Below are 23631 nucleotides of genomic sequence, written 5' to 3'. Positions count from 1 at the left end.
TTTCCAGTCATGTTATTCAAGCCTGAACCCTGGCTTTCAAGAATCAACTGAATGAGATCCTTGAGTCATCTAATTAATACCTACAGTACCAATTGAGCTAAGTGTGCAAAATGGCTTCTTCTCATTGCTAACTTTTCTCATGTTTTTATGGAAAACTGTCAACGTTAGGATTTAAATGAAAAAATCATGGTTTTCTCTGAACCCCTGTATGTGTGACCTGCTAGGAAATAGTGTTCAATTTTGGACAGAGCTCCAATTTCTGATAACGTTAGCAGATCATACAAGTGCAGTTCAGATTCGAAACAGTCTTTCTGTTTATTTGAGGGGTCTGTTATAGCCTTTCCATCTTCTAAAAAAGTAACAAAATATCCATAGCCATCAAAGCAGTTTATCATTTCCTGGTCCTCCAGGTTTCTCCTTTCTTTTTGCAAAGGGAAATGGCTGCACACAAGAAAAAAAATGTATTTTCTAAATCCCTCAGTATCTGTACAACAAGGAAACTTTTATTTCTCTTATTATGTTATCTCCCTCTGGGGGTACCATCTGAAACACTCAATATTTGCCATGTGTTGAAGGCTGTTCACCTGCAGTAGACAAGATAGCTGCTATTTCTGCGAGCTGCCTTATCAGAGCACTAGTATTTCTTTTCAAGGGCAGTGGGCAGTACACACTTGTAAACTACCATGACCCTGCCAGTGCTTCACTGAACTGCCACTACATTGATCCCAGCCAGGTTGGAACTGCTGAGCACACGACCCCATTCCCCTCCAGAGCATAGAATTATTCACACTGATGAAGCCACTGTGCCCTATCACCATCCACCAATAAACTCAGGTGCAGGCTGGCTCTGACAGCAGTGAGAGAGGAACAGCTCTATAGGTGGGCATGCGTGTGGAGCATATCTGTACATCTCATTCACTCCCAAGAGAGTGTGGAACTCTCAGCCAGCAAGTCTGGAATCCAAACTGGCTGATTAGGTGATAAAAAATATATGGGGAGTTCCTGCCAAAGACTTCGGTAAGGTGAAAGATCTGTGGGGACGTATATTGGTGTCGCGCAGGATGGCAATTTAGTGTGCTGGGCATAACCCTCCCCTGCTCACTTCCTCCCAACTGCCTTTACAGACGCTCCTTTTGCTTGAAAAGTAGATCACCACGACAACAAAAACTCAGCAACCAAGAGCTGCGCTGAGTGCAGACAGTGGAAGGCATAATCCGAAAGGAAATTGAGATATAACTTGTTTCTTAAAACTTAATGTCAGGACTGGACATATCACAAAGAATAAATATGTATAATTTAGTTTGTTTCAGACATCTAACTAGTCTGGTGACTACAGGGGGGCCAATTTGTGATTTCCCCAGCCTGCTTGTATTTCTTTAACAAGTCTCTGCTGGAGACTGCCTCACACTGCGGGGCAGAACCTCTTCGCTGGGGCTGTAGCCACCCTGCCCTTTCGAGGTGATCGAGTGGCGGGGCTCCAAAACCACAGAACCACAGCCACCACCCCCCCATCCTCCCCGGTTCTCCAGCCCCCTCCCTCGCCACAGTGTCATGGCAACCCCTCAGCTCTGGAAGCTGTTTACCTTGGGGGTTTGCTCTTCTTTCACGAAAGGTGCAGCGCGCCAGAGCTCGAACGCGAAAGCAGCATGTTGGCTCAAATGCGATCATTAAACAGCTGTGTGGGGTTTCATGTATCGAGGAGCTCTGGGATAAAACGAGGCCCAAAACAAACTGCGCAGTTCTTCTGTGCTAGACTGGGTTTATGCAGAGGACAGAGCTGAAAAGACAGAGACAAAAACCATGTGTATATGAACTAAAAGATCGCATGTCCCTGCTGTGAACATGCATGTAAAGTTTTTTTGTGGACATTATTCGATTTTGCTGTACAGCAGGCTCTTCAGGGCTCTTGCCCAGATGGTTGGCTTGAATTCCTACTCCTCTGTACTCCTTTACTGAAACAACATGCGACTATGGCCTGGGTCCATAAACCTGTAGCTGGGTGTTGTGCTCACTGTGCTAACCCCAGTGCCACTCATCTGCCCCACAGCACACACAAGAGCTTGACTTCACAGTGGCCAGGGGACATGGTTTGCATTAACCCTATACAGGATGAGCTGTGATCGATTGGCTTTCAGCCAGCACTGTCTGTGTGTGTAGTGCATAGTGCATACTTCTATCGTGAGATATTTACTGTGGTTTTGTGCAATTTCATCAGTATGTGACAGTATGCAGAGTTCAGATGAACCCCCCCCCCGACAGCCGACCTCTGTTTCCCCAGTCGTTTCTTTTCCAGGAGCTGCGTGTGATGTTGCATTGTTCTGAGCAATCTAAAACAGATGTTTCAAGCACCCTTTACTGTTACACCTCAGTAAGTGAAGATCTGACAAGCCTGACCAAACTGAGATAAACTGTAACACTGAATCAATGTGCTACAATTCAGAGGCGATTTCATAACATTAGGGAAAGATATTAACTTTCCCTCTGTTTTGCATCATTTGGGCGTCAAATCCATATAAAGGTATGCTATAAGAATCTTATAGGAGGAGAAAAAAGCATTGAACATCAGATCTTCAGTGTTAATGGAAACAGTTGTTGAACATTACTTTAAAAAAGTATGCATTACAGTAACCATTTACTGGTCTAAGGGATTACTTCAGTTACAGTGAAGTGTTGAAGAATCAACATAAATTAGCAAAACACCTCTTTAACAGCAATTTCCCACAACTTATTAATTCAAGAAGTAATATTTTCCACATGTAACTTGTAACTGTATTGCATTACTTCTTAGAACTCAGTCATTGAGAAATGGTTATTTATCTGAAACTCGACCCTCCAGCCAGCGACGGATTTCAAACTCAGGCCTGATGGGGATCTGTTTGCCAGGGTTCGCTCGTCTTTATCCAATGAGAACTTGCCCCGAAGAGCCAGGTTAGGAATTCGGGGTTGGCAGGTACACCAAAGCTTTGAGTTAAAACCAGGACAAAATTTGCTTATTCTGTTCTTCACATGCAAGGAAAAAAAGAAAAAAAAACTCCAAACCCGTGGTTTGAAAAAAAAAAAGTTTAATTCATGTCAGCTTCTCAAAGGCACGCTCGCCAATAACAAGACAAAAAAAAACATTTTTGGCAACAATTGTTTTTACACAGCATACCCAAAGTCACAGTTCCCTGTGCAACCTAAATTTAAATATGCGGTATAAATATTATATGACGCAGTATGCATTTCAAAAACAAGAGAATACATGTCAAGACAAACTGCTGAAGTGCACGTGCTTTCTTCAAGGACTTTTCAAGTTTTACCATTTTTTAAAATCTGTGTCTATAAAAACTTAACATACAAGCTCAAAAAATACATCCAAAATGTGGAAAATAACCAAAGACAATAAAACATTCACTCTGTTTTAGTGCACATCATTCAGCTTCCTCTACAGGAAAACAAAGCTAAAATATGTCAGGATACTTATAAACTGTACACCGGAGTCACAAAAAACTACAGACTTGCCACTTTTCTACATTGCCAAAAAGAAATATGCTACATTTTACCTTGACAAATGTACTGTTTGTAAGTGGTTTTACTCTTTCTTAGCCAGTGGAGCGAAAAAAGCAGAGCAGTGACTTCTGGATAAAACATCTCATACCAGGCACACCAGTCAGCCCAGTGTTACAGCTGAAGTATGGCATCTGTGGTGTGGGCAACCTAGTCCATCAACTACTGAAGATGAAAAGCTCTTGCATGTGATACAGTGCTATTCAGTAAACAGGCTTCTTCTGTTTAAATGAGCAACATGTTGGTTATTTAAGGTTGGCATCTGAAGAACATGGAACTTAACGAGCTGGAAGAACACACTGTGTCTCCTGTCTTCTTTGCTGGATCTCCTCCCTCCCTGGCAGATACTAAAAAGTGCCCATCTAACATCCTCAATGGATTTGTTTTTGCAAAAAAATGGGAAAAACACTCAGGGTATTAAAAAAATCCAGTAAAATGCCAATTTAATATGGTCATCAAAGATAAGCTTCACAATCCCGTAAACAGCAAGCAGCATAGAACACTGTCTCTGTAAAAGTCTACCGGCTCTGAGAAAACAGTCTCTTCCTACGTTCCTTCTTCCTCTTCACTCAGGGGATCACTCTCAGGGCTGTCTTTCCACATCCTTTCTGGATATCTCCTTCAGCAGGAAGGAGTGCCTGGAGATCCTAGGCACAGAAGTAGCGGCCCCGGGCTCTGGTAGGTTCCGATTCCCCAATGCCACAACCTTATTCAGCCTGATGGATTCCAAATTCCTGGAGGGAGCCAGGACATGCTTTCTGAAGATTTCCCGCAGTTTTCCCTCCTGAAAATGACAACAGCCTTCTCATTAATAGGGTTTCTCAGAATAGTGGAACAGGCAGTGACAGCGAATGTAAATTTCTATAGCTTTTCAAACTCATATTGTCTGAGAGGAGCCCCACACGGTTAATCCTGGTGGCTTGGTTACTAGGATCAGATCGATCCTAGTGTCGGAAAAGGACTAGATGGGCTGAATGACCTCCTCTCGTTTGTGAGCACTTCAAGGCACCTCCCAGCGAATGATTCCCCACGGAGAAAGGGCCCCTCATTGCGCTGCCCTTCAGATCCTCACCTGGCTGTGCGGCTCCACGCTGGGTGCCGATCTCCTTGAGCGTTGGGGCTTGGCGCAGTAGGACTCCAGGTGCTGGAGGTCACAGCCGCGCAGGCAGCACTGCTCCACGATGCCCTTCCCTCGCAGCCTCCTGCCGTAGCCTTGTGCATTCCCTGCAATGACAGGCAGGCTGAGCACCTGTCTGTCCAGCGGTTTGCTTCCTATGGGCATATATGATTCTCAGATGCATCAGAGGCCCTGTGCAAGTCAAGTAGCCATGACCTGTCAATGGTCAACATGGTTGATTAAGAAGAACAAGTTTTTTTTATCATCAGTTGCTCTTGTTGGGTTCGGTTTACTCAAATTCAGAAACACTTTAAGAAAGACCTCAAAGTATTCACAGATTGTATGATATAGCTAATGAAAGGTTACTGTAATTGTTGAATAATTAATTTATTTTTGTCATTTTGATATTACTCATTTAACAATGTTCATCCCTTTTGTCCGTGCCTTGAGAAATGTGGTGCAGATTTAATTTTGGCTTTGGAATAAGGCCTGTTCTAGGAAATTTGTAGCCTTAAATCTAAACTCTAATTGCTCCACACATCCAATCATTGATTTATTTATACTAGGAATTCTTAGCCATTGAGACTGAAGCTGCATTTAAGAACCTAAGAAATGGTGGAGCCAGACCACAAGAACGTACAGGACAAAATCCTAGTGCTACAGTAAACTTCAGGGCTGTTATTTTTTAAATTCTGCACCCCAATTAGTTTTCTGAACTTGATTTAGAATCACCAGGTTGGCTCACTGCTATGAACCCCGCCCCCGCACACAGGGGAGAATAAGGAAGTGTGGGCAAGCCTGCGAGCCGCTCAAGTTTCCGTGTAATGGAAGCTACAGAGCCCCGTAGGGGAGGAGTGGCAATGTTGAGGAAGAGATCCTTCGCACACAGCAGCAGTAGTGTCTGGAGAATTGTGGGACTGTCAACAGCCCCATCTGATTATTCCCAACCATAACTCCAGGGGGCAGTCATGAGTCATCGCTTGTGGATCCCTATCCTGGTCAGCTTGTGTCATGACCTAGGCTCAAAGCTGGGTTCAAACAACAAAGCCAAGATCATGGCCTCAGCCTGTGCCCTGGCCTTTACTAACTGAGATGTCAATCTTTCCCGCCTTGTGCTTCTAAGCTTCTAAGCTTCTAAGCAGCAGTGACTATACCTCTGTAGTAGCCTCTGTCCCCACACACGAACTCCAGGTCGGCCAGCAGCTCCCGGCCGCAGCGGGACTTTGTGGCTGTGCCCCTCTGTGGCAGCGCTAGGAAGCACAGAACAGCGTAGGTCACCCACAGCCTCCGGATCCAGGACACCTGGGGGACAACACAGAGAAGAGGAGCACGTGACGCAACTGGCCACATGATGCTGGGTCAGCCCTCACCTTTCATGAGAGGTGCCCCAACTTGAGAGTGACAGTGTCTGTTTGAAATACTGAGGTGGCTCAGTGGTAATCCTGCTCACTACGAGAACAACCACTGGTTCAGACATTTGGTGTCAGAGGAGTCAATGGTGAGAAGCTCCCCTGTGTGAGATGAAAACTGAACGCCTCTAAGTCACAATCCCCATCCCCCCAAAAGGTAAAAGTACAGTTTCATACAGTTCAAAAAATGCATTCAGAATCTACTCTATAGGGTTCTACACGCATAACTGTCAGCAAGATCATGGCCTTCAAAACTTTTAAGAAAAAAAAAACATGCAAAAAAAAATGATCCCCTAACTGCAGTTGGAAGCAAGCTGCTGATGTGTTCACTCCCCGACAGTTCAATCTTAACCCCCAAGAGAGCACCTTTGACTGACTGAACCACTTTGGAAAAGTGATTAAAAAGCCCAGAGGAAACTCCCATGCCGTGCCAGATCTATTTCAATATATACATTGCACCTACTGTTTGTATTAAGCAGCAAACACACTGTAGTTTTAGTATTAACTGTATAGTATTAGTATACTGCATGTTTTTAGACTGCCCTATATGAATATGCCTTTAGTAATCACACCGATATGGTGCAACAGAAAGGTTAGCTTTCAGAGGTACCACAACACATTTATTAACTCCACAAATCTGGACAGACTTGCCTGGTAGGAATTGCTATCAAAGCACAAAGAGAAAGACTGATGAACACTGACTTGAATTACAGTTCCCTTGTGCAGTTCAACACTTGTACCACATTTCTTTGTGTACAAGTTTACTTTGTTGTTGTGTCTGGTGCTTTAAATGTTGCCTTCCAAAGGACTGTGAAATCATGGACAGCGAGTCTGTTTGAATGCTGCTACACAGATACAAAGGCAGCAACACACATTGTGCTGATTAAACACATACTAAACAAAATGGAATATTTACAAACATATAATCTAAAAACAAACTAAATTAATTGTGCAGCATTATAAACAATGTCTGCAGAGACTGAATGTTATCTGTTATCTCATTTCAAAATTCATATGAGGTGAAATAAAAAGGTTTCTAGACATTCTGTTCCTGTGTGAAATCGGTCATATCAATTTAATTAGCACATTTTCCTGTAATAGTGGGGAAGAAAGAGAGAGGTAGACGTAACTATCGCATTTAGGAATCAAAACTAATTAAATAGTTAATGACCGAACAATTGCTCACTCTCCTTGGCTTTGACTCGCTCTCTCTCAAACCCCCCAGTGAAGTTAAGTAGACCATTAAAATATCTGACACCCAAGACAGACTATAGTCCTTTCCAGCTCTGTGAATAATAAGGTTCAGCAGAGTTTATAAACCTTATTAAACTGCACGGCTGCCCCTGAATTTCACCAGGGACTCACAGCTAACGAGGCTGGGAATTATGTGGCCCTTGAAGAAATTGGAGTACTAGTCAGAGCAAAATAAAATGAAACCAGTTGTGGTCATTAGCAAACCAAAGAGCACAGTTTTTGGCTCCATCTGAGGGATTTTCCTGACCATTTATAATTGCAGGCTAAATTACAGCTATACCTAATGATTATTTAGTATTGCATGAGTAATGCCAGAAATCAAACACTTTCACACAAACAAAATATTTGATAGGTCTATTAAATAAATATGTACACAGATACATATCTACACATTTGCCACATGTGTTTGGTTACTTTTACCTACAAACCTATCATGCTCCATTGACTGAAATGAAAATATCAAGTCACAGGATAAACAACAAATGCAATATATATCAATTATAAATATATGACCTGTACATTTTGGTTTACAAAACCTTGGTGAAAGTGAAGGGCTTAAAATCACCAGCAGGCTATGGAAACTTTTCACTTACAGCCATCACACTGCCTGATTCCATACATCAAACAACACTGAATAATCCCTCTAAATCAAGATGCAGCACCTTCTGAGTCTATGAGAACGGTATGTTATTCTTAGTCTGGATACCCTATGTGTTAGACTTACCTGTGCAATTATCTGTCTGGTGTAATTCGTTAAGATGGGAAATAAAGATAAGTAATGGATATTGAAACTTAGGTCCATATATTGTTGGTGGGCCTGGGCTAAGGAAACTTCAAATGCTTCCAGAAATGTTTGCTGAATGCGAGGACAAACGCAGAGAAATTCAAAAACCATGCACTCACCACCCACTGACTACCAAGTCTCAGTTCCCTGCATAACCTGACAGCATCAGTGCACAGTGCATCGCTTCTGAACACTGTTGAGTGGATGCCTTGTTGCAGGTTACTGACCAACAGAAGCTCAAAAGCCCGAGATTTCGTTGCATGGAGAAAGAGCTTGTTAAAAATGTCTCCCTGCTTGCAAAATCTAATTTTTCACCTACCAGTTGTTATAACACTAATATCATTCCATAATCTGACAGAGTAACATCATACTGCAGGACCTGACAAGAAATTCACTTAGGTAAGAAATATATGTGACCTAAAACCCAGACCTGAGACCTTGACCTAAAACTGAGAACAAGAAGCACTTTACACAAAGAGGTGAGGGGGTATGGAACAAGCTACTGAAGTCCATACCCTGGATTCTTTTAAGAAATGATGGGAGGAGATCCTTGGATCAATGAACTACTGAGTACCCAAAGGGGGTTAATGGAGCAGATGGCCTCCTTAGATCTGTAACCATTCTTATATTCTTAGAACATGTTGAGAACAGGGTCTTGTAGTTTTAAACATGGGTGATCTCCACATTGCAAAAGTGATCAGAAGACAAAAAAAAAGGTTTTTGCAAGACTACTTTTTCCAACAATGAACTTCCAGTTATAGTTGTCAATAAAAACTCCTCTCAATATGCCTAGTTATTTCAGCATGCTCAAAGCCCATGTTGAACTAGGTGTTTATGAAATGCATGGTAGAGGGAGATAAGTTGGTTAACCAGATAAAAACCGTCAGGAATAGCAAGCTGCAATATAAATATCTATTTCATTATAAATGGGGCAGACAAGAAAATTAGAAGTATGGAAATTGACTGAGTTAACCAGGGCCACACTTGCACAGATAAAAGAATGAATCAGAATTCAGTTTCCACAATTCTTCTTCCAGACAAAACCAGTGACTGCGCTGAGTGGACAGAGACGTGTCCCAACTGGTTTCACTACGGTTTTATCCAAAAAACCAGCATTCTATGTATTCAAACAGTCCTAGGTAAGCAACTCTACATTCTTGTAGAGCATGAAATGTGCTAATCATCTGTCCTTATCACCCAAAAAAACTGAACAATGCCCTTTTTTCTTTAAGCTCAAAAACATACACACAAATATATACACATACAACATACATGAATTACTTTTTGGAGAAAAGCGGATTCTAAGTTGCCAGAATCTTGCCTTTTCTTGTTTCATGCAAAGCACATGCAAATTTCTGTCCTTTGCTGAGAGTGCATGCAGCTCACAGCACATCTGCAGTTCATATGACATACAGTACATCATTCTTCACTGTGTGTCAGACTTCATTCTCTTATCATCAAGAGAGCGCTGCGTCTTTGAAGCATATATTGTTCGTATGAGTCTTTTGCAAGCAATTGTCAAATAACTTTGTTGGCAACATGTTTTGGCTCATCTTCCTTGGTTGTAAGAAACAGACAGATTGTGAATATGAACAGCTTTCTATCAGCTCAGCCTTGTAGTGTATAACTGCCAAGCAATTTGAACACTGTTGACAAGGAATTCAGCTGGAAGACTTGTAATGTTTTTTTTTCCTCCAAATGTAAGAAATAAACACATGTAAATAATTATCACTGTTATAAAACTGTACAAGAAGTTTTAGAACTGTGTTTTAAGACCTGTGTGTTAGACTTACAAGCACATCATTTTTTTTTTATAAATGTGTCTGTGATCTTACGTACTGGAAAGCTAAAGTCATAAGCTGCTCAAGATGTCATGTGTTGAACTGTGCACATTAACCAAATATTGATGCTATGCAAGGTATGAGCTCTATCCCTATATATTTACCCTAATGAATATTTTCTTAATGCATACATTTTTTAGGCATGGACAAGACTTAGAAGTGTCCTGGTATGCTGCCATCTTATTCCTTACAGGAGTTCTTGCAATTTAGAAGCAGGACTGTTCTGCACTAAAAAGAATTCCATCAGCCACACGCACTCAAACCCACAGAGGCTTGGGTAACCTCAAAAAGCTGACTGTGACCACAGGATGTGGCTTCACTTGCAAACCACAGCACTGCAGGACAATAAATAAACACTGCAGCCCATCAAAAAGCTGACAGGAACCTGACCAAATGCCATTTGTCAGCAATGGCTGATAGAAAGATAGAAGGAGGAGGGGGGAGGAAAAAGGCAAACAGCAAAAGAGATCTACCTTCAGTGCACGTTGCCCTGTGGAGGAGGATGCCATGCAGACTGGTTTGGAGACATGCCCTGAAGACTTCATTCTGTTCACTCCTGTCTCCTCCCCAGCAGAAGATCAGGACACTGAGAGCTGAGAGCACTCAGGCTGTCCTGGAGCTTTTAAGCAGAAGGGGAAGGGCCTGAGCAAACTGTACCCTCCCAGCAGGGTTATTTTGCTTGTTCACAAGAATAAAAAAAAAGACAATGTAACAACCAATCATTTCTATGTACACAAAGAGATGACTTTTTTTAACATTTTTTTAACATTTCTCTTTGTTTTGCATTCCAACTCTCAATCTATCTCCATGTCAGAATGTCTGTATTAAACTGAGCTCGGCCTCCGGGTTGTGGTTTAACTCATCTCCTTCATCTGCAGCTTGGTGCCCATTTGCTTCCAACCTGCATGGGGTCAAGCATGTCTTGGCAGTGCTTTCTGAGAGATGACTAACCCAAGGGGCTGTAAACTCCAGTGATACAGGCCTTGTGGCATTTCTGTGTTGTGTGTGTTTGCTTTTCGTAAAGTAAGCCTCCCTTTGCTTGTTGTTAATGTTATTATGGAGGAATTACCCCTTGTCTGGACTGAATTTTGGCAGCCTGGCCTGCAACACTGAAAAAGAACAATTGTGTTCTTTAACTTGGGTTACAGAAAATATGGGACCTGAGGAGGCACAGACAACACCCCACGATGCTTGCATGTTGTGAGGGGTTTATTATTTTCCACAGAAAGAGTCTGGGTATGAGAAAAAGGCAGTTTAACAGCCCCCTGTCACTGCGATGTGTGATAACAGGCTGCTGCATTGACAAGAACAATGGGGGTGGTGGAGGGATGTTTAACAAAGAAAACTATTTTTTTAAACCTGGAACACAAGTTTGAGACGTAAGGCTCTTACAGACATTTGCGTCTCAAAAGCCCTTTTCATCTTTTCCTGAGAGGTAAAACATTTCTGATTTACACTGATGTTCTGCCACAAATTGTCAACTGACACTAAAACAGGCGAAACAGCAAACACCTTAAAAGCAACAAAGGCATTCCTGAATGTACCTGGCAAATTAAATGTAATGTAGAAATTAATGATAACTAACTGTGAACAGTACAAATTCAAGTTACTGCAGTCAGAACAGAACATTGGTAAGGCCTCTTTTAGAACAGTTATTGTGGCTATAAAAAGGACATTACTGCTCTAGATTCAGTCCATAGAAAGGCAACAAGGTTATTTACATGCTTTGTATGGACAGGTCAAAGGAACTGAATCTCTTTAGAGGAAGCTGTAAGACAACTTTATTGATCTTGACTTGCAAACACAAGGGAAACTTAGATGAGGCACATTTAGGGCTGAAATGCTGAAACACTTTCACACAAAAGATTGGATAAATCTGGTGCAAACTACTCAGTCATGTTGTTGAAGCAGACTCCTGAATTCCTTCAAGAAAAGGCTGAAAAACAGCATTAGAAGAATGAGCTAGTGACCACATGATAAAAATGGATCAAATGCCCCCTCTTGTTGGTATGCTTTCTTATGTTGTGACACATCAATTCAGACAATGAAGTGGTCCCTCTGAATCACAATAGAAACATCTTTAGGATTAGGAATGCGATCATTAATTTTGCTACTTGGTACCTGTGGATTTATTTCATGCAAATAGCACCACCTATATCATCTGTAAAGAGATACAGTGAAACATCTGCTCAGTGTTCAGTACTTCATAAAACATATAGCTGCAGACGCATGTTGTTTTGAAATTTCTGGTTGGTTGAAAAATAAACTGCTGCACCACTCAGATGCACAAAAGAAACTAAGGCCTGTTTCAAACTGAAAGGGCGGAGGGGTGGAATTGAATGGAGGTACTGAACTTTAACCCTGGAAAGATTAGCAGTTTGAATGTTTGAATGCACAGTTTAGGACGCAAATCTGTAGAGATTAAGTCAAAGTTAACAGTGATGAGCTCTGCAACGACTATCATTTTCTTACAAAAGGTAGCCATCATTTAGATGTTCCTTGATTGATTGACTACATAACAAGGTCATTGTAACACCGGGTACAGAAAACACCAGATAACAATGAGATGTGGACGATTCAATACAGCACTGCTTTCATCTTCGACGACAATCATTCAGAGCCGCAGACAAACGGCAGCTCTCTCTGGGGAACCGAAGATAAGAACAGACACCGGGTGATCACACCTAGAGAAAGAAACGACATCACCTTCATCGTTACCACGATATTAGAGAAGACTGGAATACAATGCTGCAAGCGGCTGACTCCTCTGCATCTAAAAGACAACGCATTTAACAAATGTCTTGAAACTTACCGTGGTTCCAAACTTCTGTTATTGCCTATTGAGTGACCAACACAAAAATGTATCATTACCATTTGAAAAAGGTTTGTCTAACACAGGAATTCCCAGCTCTGGAGCCGAAGTTACACCTGGTTTTTCTTCCAGCTGAGCTCCCCATTACATAATTTAACCTCAAACTGACCTAATACTAGAGGTGTTTTGAATTTATTTTGATTCATCAGTTCCTAAACATAGGACCTTTAAACTGCAGTATTTAAAACTAACTCGAGTACAAAAGTGCCTTCCAATCAAGCACGCTGGCAGTTTCAATAAGGATACAGTTAAATGTTTTGGCAGGAATAAAAGCCAGCAAATGTGTGGATCCTCAGGACCATGACTGGGAACCCCTGGTTTAGCTCATTTCATGAGAAAATAAAAAGGATCTCAAGGAGGTCATTTCCTTTTTTTGCTCATTGCTGCAGGATAATTAATGTTGTGTAGTTTACACTACAGGGCCTTTGCAGAAAGAACAAGCAAACATGAAACCAGATACTTTCTAACCAATACAGTTTACTGATCATCGGTCTTGACTTCTAGGAATCTAGGGGATAGACAAGGTGAATTTAGGAAAAGTCCATTTTTGCTTAATTAATGAAAGAGTTCTTTGAACAAGCCACAGCAGTAATCCTTAGAGAGAACACATGATATTTAGAATTTCTCATAAAGTTCCTCATAAAAAATACATTTTCAATTTCTGGCAAGACTTTCAAGGTAATGTGTTTGACCGGAGAACGGTTTAATGGAACATCACCACCTAGTTTAATGACAACATTATTATAGCGACCAAGCCACACACCTAACAAAAGGGCACTGTAAAAATCAACCCTCACAGGAGCCTGTCAGATATTGCAGAAACAGCTGGCAATGGCAAAGATATAGCTTTGGAGTCCTAAGCACGTCCGGCTAGTGTATAGCTACAGAATTTTGCTAAGCTAATTTGAAGCTAATTTCAAAGCCACCAGTTACACCACAGTTAAAGACTGAGAAACTCTAGCTCTGTTCCAGCTAGAAATGTCAAGGCATATGGACATACTTCGGTAGTTCAGGTGGGTAGCTGCGTCAGCATGCGTAGGCTGCAAAGGAACAATAGGTTTATTCCATGCTGAAAAAAAGAAGAAAGAAAACACAACGTTTCGGCCCTGGAGCCTTCTTCAGGTGTGAGAGAGACAGGGCAGTAGGCAAAGGTAATGTAGCGGGAGAACAAAGGCTGGGAGAGAGGAGGAGTGAGAGGCGGGAGCAGGGGACAGAAAGAGAGGCCAATCAAGAGGTGTGAAGTGAGAATAGGTGTAGAGAGGTGTGAAATGAAACTTAGAGAAGGGGGAAGGTGTGATCCTAGCTGCAGGATAATTTTGGTTTCTGTAATCTTTCTGATGTATGAGCTCGAAAAACCATCTTTAAGAACACAGATGGAGAGATTATTGTGGTCATTGCATATACTTTGGTATATGTTCAAGGAACAAGACTGAACACAGAGGGAAACACAGTTAACAATTGAACAGGACTGGAAATAGGACACAAATGTCCAGTGCTTAAGGACATTTCACAAACTTCTTTAGTGAACTACACCACATATAAATGCCAGATAGGTGCCCCAACTAGCAGGAATGTGGGTTTTCACCAGGTGCTCCTGTTTCCTAGGTTTCATTTGCTATTGTCTTTCTCTGTGGCCTTGCGATGGACTGGCACACATCCAGGGGAGAGCAGTTGTGTACTCTGAGCCCTGCCTTGAGCACTAATCTTCTGGGACGGGCTCTGGCTTTGTCGTGACCTTCACCATGGTAAACAGCTTACTGATACTGAAGTGATCGATGAAAAAAAACAAACCAGAAACAGTTCAAATTATAGCAATTTCTCTACGATGACAAATTACAGGGGTCTCTAGTCCTGGTCTGTGGAGGGCTGCTGCTTCTGAAGTTGATCTCAAACTTAAATTGGTCCAATTAGATAAAAAATGAGTTGACTTAGGGCATTTAAGAACTGTGCCTCCAGGACCAAGTTAGATACTACTTTTTTTTTAGAACATGGGTTTGACATCTGTTCACATTCACATCACATAATGCTTCAAAAATGTGTATCTGAGGAAAAATAGTTTTCATGAAATAGCCGTTTAATTTTATTAACTGCCTGTGAAGAAGTGGTTCTTTTTAATTTCAAAAGTGAGAAAAAAGTTTGGAACAATTTTTTTTTCCACTTAAATTTTGATTTTAAACAAAACTGACTATTTTAACACCAAAATAAAGAACTGAAAACAGACTTAAAACTCAGTGAATACAGCATCTGATCTGGGCTAGCAGCCGCAGACAAATATGCCACGTCTTAAACACCAGTTTTTAAATATTTACAAAAGAATGCTGTTGACAATATGGGTAAAAAAACCCTTACGATGCAGATACTGCCTGAGCTGCGCTGTTTAACTATGTTCATTTACTGTACATTCTTTGAAGAGAAAATAAAAAACTTAGAAAGAAAAAAAAACATTGCTAATTAATATCAGGACAAACTATAGCTTCGTCAGCTAGCCTTCTGTACTAAACCTATATGTTTTTCAAAGTTGTCCATGTTGTATTCAGTCTTTAGGTTAACGAAGGAATCTGAAGTGTATATTAAATTCACGCAGAGATTACAAAGGCAAAAATAAGTTAGGATCTCAATAGCTTCTCTGCGATTATATACACATGAGGAAAGTCTCCTTGGCTGCACAAAGGTCAGATCACGGCAAAGAATCTGGCTTCTTCAGTCTGTTCAGCGCGGCCTCCTTCTCTTTCAGCAGGGCTTTGATGCGACTGATTTTCTCATCCCGCACGGACTGGTCAAAATCAAACACCGTGGTGAACCCCAGGTCGGACAAGGAGAAGTCCAGCCCCACTTCGCTTTCCTGCACTCCGTCTCCCCCTGCCTGCTCAGCCAAAAGAGGCCCTGCCTCCCGGGGCTCAGGGTCAGGGAAGCAGGTCTCCTGGCCTTCCGAGTCCAGTTTGGATTTTTTGGAAGGAGGTTCATCGTCCAAATCCTCACTGCTGGCCTGTTCCGCAGCATCGTCCACTGCGCTCTGCTCCACTTCGTCAGCCTCCAGCGCCTCGGTTGCAGTAGGTTCTTCAGCATCCGGGCTCTGGCTCTGGTAAAGAGAACGGAATCTGAGGCGTTGCTCAAACTCTTCCCCTTTTAATATCAAGACAACAGACTTTCAAGCAAGACACTTCTCCTGATCATAAATTCTTACAGGGCACTGGCATTTAATAACGGGTGTGCTTATACAGTAAACTTGACATAAATCAGGATTTTTCAACACACAAAATAGCCATCCACACTACAGTATGTACTAGGGGTGTACAGACCAGTTTCTGTTTTGTCTTTCTTTAATGACAAGCTTTCAGTTCAAAGCAAGTTAGCTGTTCCAACAACACAATTAGGTGCAACTGTGTATATTACCATTGTCTGAATTTCATGCTCAGTGATAACCAGTTCCATTTCCCCAACATGGTTATATGCTCCACTGTTAAATAATACCAGATACTCTGAACTTAATAAGCACTAATGGGAAACAGAAGACAGCACACTTGATGTCTTTGGCCCAGTGCAGTGTTCAGCCCTGCATTTTTACTGCAAAATACTCATCATCATACCTGAATTTTGCTCTTTTGTGCTACTGACAAATTATTAACTAGGAAAGAGCTCCATTACAATTAACAGTATTAGATTTTCAAAGATGTGCACAAAGCCAGCTCAAAAGCACAAAACTATGGCTGTTTCAGAGTGTCACTGGGATATATAAATAAGATTTTTTTAAATTAAGACTGCTAGAATACAATAAACAAACTGCCAGAAGTGGAAATCCACTCACCTTCGAAATACAGTAATTCTAGTCTAGAAAGTAACAGCTTAATTCTCCATAAGAAACTGTCCAAATATTCCCAAGCAACCAAGACCAAGTTTATTTAAAATACTCACCCTCCCTGTCTTAATTTATCTTATGCTGACTATAACACAACACAACCTGATGTAAAAAAAGGAGAAGCCTTCTGATTCTTTCTCGGATGAGGGAGGTCAGGCTCCCAGGGGGGTGAGCCTGGAAAAGCACTCTTTTGGAGTGGAATGTCCAGCTGTCTCACCCAGGCCAATCTGACTGGGATGCAAGGAGAATCAGCAAAAGGATCCCTCAGTTTATCAAGTGATTACAACCAGTGAGATTTAAAAGAAAAAAACACGTCCTAGTCTAGTGAGGTCCTGATGTAGGCACTGTTGGTGCTAAGATGATTAAAGAAACTGTGAAGATATGGAGAAATGACTGTGTGACATACCCTGTTTTGAAACCTCTTAGGTTTGCCAGGTAACAGGTAATCTGTAATGACACTGAGAAATAAACTACTCCTACTGAAGATAAATCTGCCATAAGGTTTTCCAGGGCTCACACAGCTACAGAATGTCAGATGGCTTGGATACTTGGTGATCTGATATTTGGGGCTGGGGGTGAGAGGGGTATAAACACAAAGCTATCACACCTACCTCTACATGGCACGGATCCAGTAGCTCACATTGCTGCACACCACCCTTTCCCGCGTCAGAGGAGGTGCTCTGTTCTTTTATTGGGCCCCGCAAGTTCTTATTAGGAAGCCTGGCGACTGTAACCTGCAGTTCCTGGGAAACTCCAAACCTCTTCTTCAAAACCCTGATGTCAAAGGGCTTGGCGTGCTCTTTTACGGGGGCACTAGAGACACTGGACAAGCCCTGCAACAAGACAGTCCCATATAATCAATATCATTTAGAGCTTCAGCAGTGACAAACAGCATTAAAGATTTACTCAGATTATACAAACAGAAACTTACAGCGTGTCAGTTGTCTCACCAAACATAAAATGCAAAAGTCTGTCACTCGATTTTAAAATCAAGGGATTTCAGACACAAATTTCCTTCAATATCTTATTCACTCACTTCAAGGTGAGAGTGGTTGCAAACACTTATTTGCTTACTCTGTATGCTGTGTTTAAAGATAGTGCAGAAACTGCAGGTAGGAAAAAGTGAAGAGTATACTTTGAAACTGAAATGTTTAAGATGTCAAGACAGTACTTGACTTTTAGTGTCAATCTGCAATTGAAACTTTTTTAACAGATGTACTTCTGTAAAATGCACAAAGCAGTGACAAACTTAAAAAAGAAGCAGACTGTGACGTGTTTGAACTGGAGGTAAACCACTGAAAGATTAAGAAGTGCCTTTTTCAACGCAGGCCTGAGAAGCATCTGAAGAGATTATGGGACTGACTCGCCAGCCTACTTAACTAAAATGACTACAGAATTCAAAACACATGAATACAGAAAGGAAGACAAGTAGCTCAAGATAACCTGCTTCGGGGATCCAGAGCAACTTTGAGGGGTGGTGCACACTGGACCAGGCTGTGTCTCACTGGTGGGGGAAACGGAGAGACTCTTCTGGGCAGTAACAGGATGGGTGGATTCTGGAGCACAGCTCGGCATGGGCCCTGCCTGCGAAGGGTTCCTGAGTTGCAGTTTCTCCTGCACCCCCTTTGCCTTGTTAATGAACAGGTACACCTTTCTGTTGTGGATGATCAGCGCATCCTGCTTGAACCGGAACGTTTTGCCCTGGGGGACACAGGCAGCGCCGCACGATTTCAGAATCTCCTTAAGCGGGTCAATGGCATCAGAGCTCTGGTTGTCATAGAGGTTCTTCAGGACTTTAAAAGCCATCAGATTGGAGGTTTTAACTGGAAGCAGGCATGTGCTCCGCTTACAGTCACCCTCGAGTCCACAGCCAGCTGCGTTCTTGTCGACGGCTTGAGACTGTTTGCCAAATTCCTCTGCTTCCATAGCGCGGACTGGAGAAATGCACAGCACTATCGGGTCTGGATCTCCCGTCTGGTCCTGGACACTTCTAAAGGACAGACCCATCCTCTTAATGAAGGAAGGAGGCAGGGCTTTTAGAGGAATGGTTTTCACCTCTGCTTCTACCGAGATCTGGATCTGCATTCTGTCAATGAAGAGCCTCCTGTCCCCTACATCTATTACATCACTGGAAGGACATCCACTGCCACCGTGCTTGGGAACAATATCTGCAGGGCTGGAACACATCTTAACTGGTTTTCTATTCAACTGTCCCAGATGCCAGGCTGCAGGTGTTAAATTCACAGCCAATCCTTTTCCGTGGAGGGTGGGGTGGGAGGGACAGACTCTCCTTAAATGCAAATTAAAAAACTCAAGGGGATGTGGTCAGATTACGAGTCGGGGGTCCCCCCTCCCCCAAAATCCAAGAAGAATTATCTTTCTACTGAGCAGTGCTCACATTTTTCTAAAGCTGAAAAAAATATAGAAAAAAACAAGTCAATAAGATTGTTTTTTTGGCTTATAAGGTGTTTCAACAGAAGTAATGCCATCTGATTGAAATCATTTACTCAACACTGCTGAGTAAACTGTTAAGTAAATTAAGCAAAGCTATGCCTTGCTTAATGATCATCCTATACATAGGTAAACTGGATTTAGACAAACCAGTGAGGCTCAGCGCTGGTCCTGTGAGGCTGTAGAGTCTACAGACCCTCATGACATGTGGGATCCTAATGAACAAAATAGCTGCTTCTCTGCCTCATTATTGGGTTCAGGTACAAATAAATTCCATAACATGGGCAGTAATGTAACAAGATCCATTAATTATACTTATTTAGACTCACTGTGTGCTTTGCACTTCAGCAGCTCTGTTCTGTTTTTATTGCACAACTGGATCAAATTAACAAGTAAAGGTTTATTCCATGCTGAAAACAGAAGAAAAGTCTCTTCAGTATGGAATAAACCTTTACTGTTCTTTTGCAGCCTACACATGCTGACGCAGCTACCTACTTGAACTACTGGACTCAAGCTGCAAACGATTTAAGGCAAAGATACCTGTTGGATTGAGTCCGTGAAACAATGATGATTCTGGACTGGTCTGCAGAAACTGCAAAGCTTTTGGTGCAGGGACTTGACTGATGCATTGCTGAGCAATAAGGTTACCACCTTCAATCTGGTAACCATAGACAATTCACACCAAAGGTGTTGTATTAAGGGAGATTCTCCCCAGAGATACTTCCAGTGTCTCTGTACACATCACTGAATAAAACAGTCCAGCACCCAGGATATGAACCCCAAACCACTCACCAGACCCTTGACTGCTCCTGCACACTGATCAACTGTAGTGATCCAGAAGATCACCAAGGCTCATCTACCCAATTCAACTGTTCTAACTTAGAATATACAATGCTCTCACCTTTCTCTTCCGCTCACGCTTTCATTCAAGGCAAATTGGAGGTTACCTCTTGGCTCCGCTACAGAAATAAAAAAAATCTTTTAATTTAAAAAAACGTCGCCATTACAAGATGCATTTGCCAGTTGAGCAGTGCTTTCTGATCTAAAGTATAGGGGTCAATTGTTAATTTGTATAGCTTACAAACATATTTTTTTAAGTGTTAGCGCACACGAGTAAATACATTATTTAAAATTAAATGTTTTAAATGGACAACACTCTGGATTACATCCCCAACTGACTTTTAAACTGAACAAATAACATAAATATCAGCGGCACATATAAATGCATTACTATACAGTTATTTATTCCGAGTTTCAAAGAATAGCATCACCTAAAATACTTCACGAGACTCTGCTTCTGAGCAAAACATGACCGTTTCCTACTTCCAACAAAAATAATGTAGCTTAATAAAAGTCCGACTACGCCACCTGTCGTACGGAAGAAAACGAAAAGAATATGGAGGATGGAGATACACAAGCATCGCTTCAACTTCAAAAAGCTTGTTGCTGTAGAACAAAATGTGAAGCAAATATTACTTGTAACCGTAACGTAAAAAGACGATTACTGAAGAAACAGCGTGGCACCGCGGTGTTATAGCTTGATTACAACCCAAGAAAAATATTTTACTATTGTGTAATTTAAAACAGTTTATTAAAATAACTAATATTAAAATAACACAATTTTGTTTTCTGTCGTAAAGGTTTTTTTAAGTCGCTACTTGATAAAAACTGAAAGATTATTTTAAAACAGTCAACTAAAGGGATACTGTTCCTAAATGAGTTTGGTCCTAACCACCCGTTTTGAAACTTTGTGTTTTTTCAAACAAACTAGCCTAAGTTCACTTCTTCGCTTACGCATCAGATTAATACAGGTTAACCTTTTTTAAAAAAAACTACAGTAATTATACTCACTGAAGAGGCTTTGTTTATCTTGTAATCAGAAATAATAGGAAATCAGCAATGGCGAGTATGCCATAACCTCATTGGTTGAAGCTAAAATAAACTTTGACCCAGGAAGAACACGTGTCAAATAGCTGCATTTTGATTGGTCTCTGCGGAGGTAATTTTCAAACAAATGTTTGGAAAATCTTTGGATCATAGACATAAAGTACAATATACTGTATTAGGTGGAAGACGTCTCATTCTCTCAGTTAGTGACCTTCTTTCTCTCAGATTGTATCAATGTTAGAATGTTTCGCCCGGTAAATATTAATAAAACGTCTATACAGGAAAACGCAGAAAATATTTAAGTGAAATAAAATACAGTACGGGATTGATATACAAACTCTATGGTTTCTATCCCAATCAAGAAGTTGTGAGGTTTTAATTTTCCAAGATCAGCACAGAATACGTTTAAAGGGACCTCGCTTGATTAAAAGAAAATTCTTAAAACAAAAAGCGCTGAATATTGGTTTTGTGAGTATGTTTAAGATTGTTTATAAGCTGGATGGAAAGGCTTAAAAAATCTTTTGATATCCACATTGTTCCGTTTAAAATGTCCATTAATAATACATGTATATAAAACATGTATGATATATTATGATATGATATGTAAATAACAAAATAGGCAGTTAATTAAAAGCAATTATACAATCATGGAAATACAATAAGAAGTGCTAACACATTTTAGTGGTGTGGAGTTAGAGTTGTTGGCTTGTTTCCCTACAATTCCTGGGTCTGGGGTTCACGTCTGGCCTGATTCTCACTCCATGTAAAGTATGAATGCCCTGTTCAGGTGGGATTCCTCTCAATGCTTCTGTTTCTTCCCACCTAACAAAGATACTCAGACTAGCTTAGGCGTTGTTTTATTTCATCCCGTGTGCTTGCACATGAGTGCTCTGTGATGGACTGGTTTCCAGTCCTGAGAGAGGTCCTGTCTTATGTCAGTAATCTTATCTTATAGTTCAGGTGAGCTCACACCTGAAGAAGGCTCCACGGCCGAAACGTTGTGTTCTCTTTCTTCTTTTTTTCAGCATGGAATAAACCTATTACTTGTTCCTTTGCATCTTATCTTATAGTTTCCTTTCCTTTCAACAAGTAGTAATGTTTTACAAGTATGTTTATTGTTTCTTAAACCAAAAAATACATGATGCAGAAAGAACATAGTATGTTAAACTGAGAATAATTTATGAAAAGAAAAAGTACAGCATTTCCGAATTCCCACATCTTCCCTTACAAAAAGAAGTCAAACAAAGGAGAAAGAGACAGAGAACGCAAAAAAAGAGCATAATTGCAAAATCCACGCTGTCAGATTGTAGTTTTGAGAGGGTGAGGTTGGTACACCAAAAACAGCAATAAAAGAAGTGGGTTCAATTTCAAATTGGATAATATGAGAGGAAGTTTAAAAAATGGAGGACCAGAATAATAATATAATAATAAACTTTATTTTATATAGTGCCTTTAAAGGTGGCTTCTCAAAGCACTTTACAGGATGACAATAACAATAAATAAGAAGAATACAACAATAAATAAGAAGAATACACAAGATAAGACACAATTACAATATACAATTACAACACTACAACAATAACAATAGAGGAGACCGCGGATGGTGGTACTAAGAAGAGCAGAGGGGTGAAGAATGGAACCAGTTAAGTAAAGGCTTTTCTGAAAAAAAGGATTTTGAGTCTGGATTTGAAGGAGTTTAGAGAAGGTGACTCTCTGATATCCTTGGGCAAAGAGTTCCAGAGCTTGGGGGCATAACAGGAGAAGGCCCTGTCATCCATACAATGTAGACGGGCTTGGGGGTCAGTAAGGAGGGCAGAATTTGAAGAGCGGAGGTTCTGAGGTGGGGAGTAGGGCAATAATAGTTCAGACAGGTATTGAGGTGCCAAGCCATGCAGAGCCTTATAGGTGAGCATGAGGATTTTGAAGTCTACACGGAATTTGACTGGAAGCCAGTGCAAGGACTCCAGGATAGGAGTAATGTGAACACTTGCACTAGACCTGGTCAGGATTCTGGCTGCTGAATTTTGGAGATAATTGAACCAACTTAGGACAAGACCAAAACATATGTATCAGAGTGGCAGGAGCTTGCCCACATCCGTCATGTTGTGCCCACTTTAGTTTAGACAAACAGTATGTAAGTGGTGTATCATTTTAAACTGTATGAGACCTTAGTAGTTCAGGTGTGTAGCTGCGTCAGTATGCGTAGGCTGCAGAGGAACAAGTAATAGGTTTATTCCATGCTGAAAAAAAGAAGAAAGAGAACACAACGTTTCGGCCGTGGAGCCTTCTTCAGGTGTGAGAGAGACAGGGCCGTAGGCAAAGGTAAAGTAGCGGGAGAACAAAGGTTGGGAGGACGAGTGAGAGGCGGGAGCAGGGGACAGAAAGAGAGGCCAATCAAGAGGTGTGAAGTCAGAATGGGTGCAGAGAGGTGTGAAATGAAACTTCCAATGAATGGAGAAAATTTAAAAGAACAGTAGTCTGTCGTTAAAGGAAGTGAGAATGTGTGATCCTAGCTGCAGAATAATTTTAGTTTCGGTGGTCTTTCTGATGTATGAGTTCGGAAAACCGTCTTTGAGAACACAGACGGAGAGATTAGAGTGGTCGTGGCCGTCAG

At 41.3% G+C, this 23631-nt stretch overlaps 2 protein-coding genes across 4 annotated transcripts; both read right to left on the bottom strand.

The window, feature by feature from the left end:
- Window positions 1-3051: 3051 nt before the first annotated feature.
- Window positions 3052-10543, bottom strand: igf3 (insulin-like growth factor 3). Of its 2 annotated transcripts, none has more exons than XM_015342546.2 (4): window positions 10425-10543; window positions 5818-5965; window positions 4619-4818; window positions 3052-4330 (listed from the first exon to the last, which is right to left on the bottom strand). In XM_015342546.2, exons 1-4 carry the CDS (start codon window positions 10494-10496, stop codon window positions 4130-4132), a joined length of 621 nt encoding a protein of 206 aa, XP_015198032.2. In that variant the 5' UTR covers window positions 10497-10543; the 3' UTR covers window positions 3052-4129. The 2 variants fall into 2 exon arrangements, with proteins under 2 accessions (XP_015198032.2, XP_015198034.2); XM_015342548.2 differs by having other exon boundaries at window positions 4619-4770.
- Window positions 10544-14879: 4336 nt separating this feature from the next.
- On the bottom strand, window positions 14880-21069 carry LOC107076838 (uncharacterized). Of its 2 annotated transcripts, none has more exons than XM_015342534.2 (5): window positions 20982-21069; window positions 20032-20089; window positions 18123-19089; window positions 17291-17512; window positions 14880-15902 (listed from the first exon to the last, which is right to left on the bottom strand). In XM_015342534.2, the coding sequence occupies exons 3-5, from the start codon at window positions 18864-18866 to the stop codon at window positions 15501-15503; spliced, it is 1368 nt and encodes a 455-aa protein (XP_015198020.2). In that variant the 5' UTR covers window positions 18867-19089; window positions 20032-20089; window positions 20982-21069; the 3' UTR covers window positions 14880-15500. The 2 variants fall into 2 exon arrangements, with proteins under 2 accessions (XP_015198020.2, XP_015198021.2); XM_015342535.2 differs by lacking the exon at window positions 20982-21069 and adding an exon at window positions 20402-20420.
- Between the last annotated feature and the right edge of the window lie 2562 nt (window positions 21070-23631).

This window comes from Lepisosteus oculatus, chromosome 5 (assembly GCF_040954835.1).
Source record: "Lepisosteus oculatus isolate fLepOcu1 chromosome 5, fLepOcu1.hap2, whole genome shotgun sequence".
Classification (NCBI taxonomy): Eukaryota; Metazoa; Chordata; class Actinopteri; order Semionotiformes; family Lepisosteidae; genus Lepisosteus; species Lepisosteus oculatus.
The sequence above is the reverse complement of the archived record's forward strand: the minus strand, read 5'-3'. Positions and strand labels throughout refer to the sequence as shown.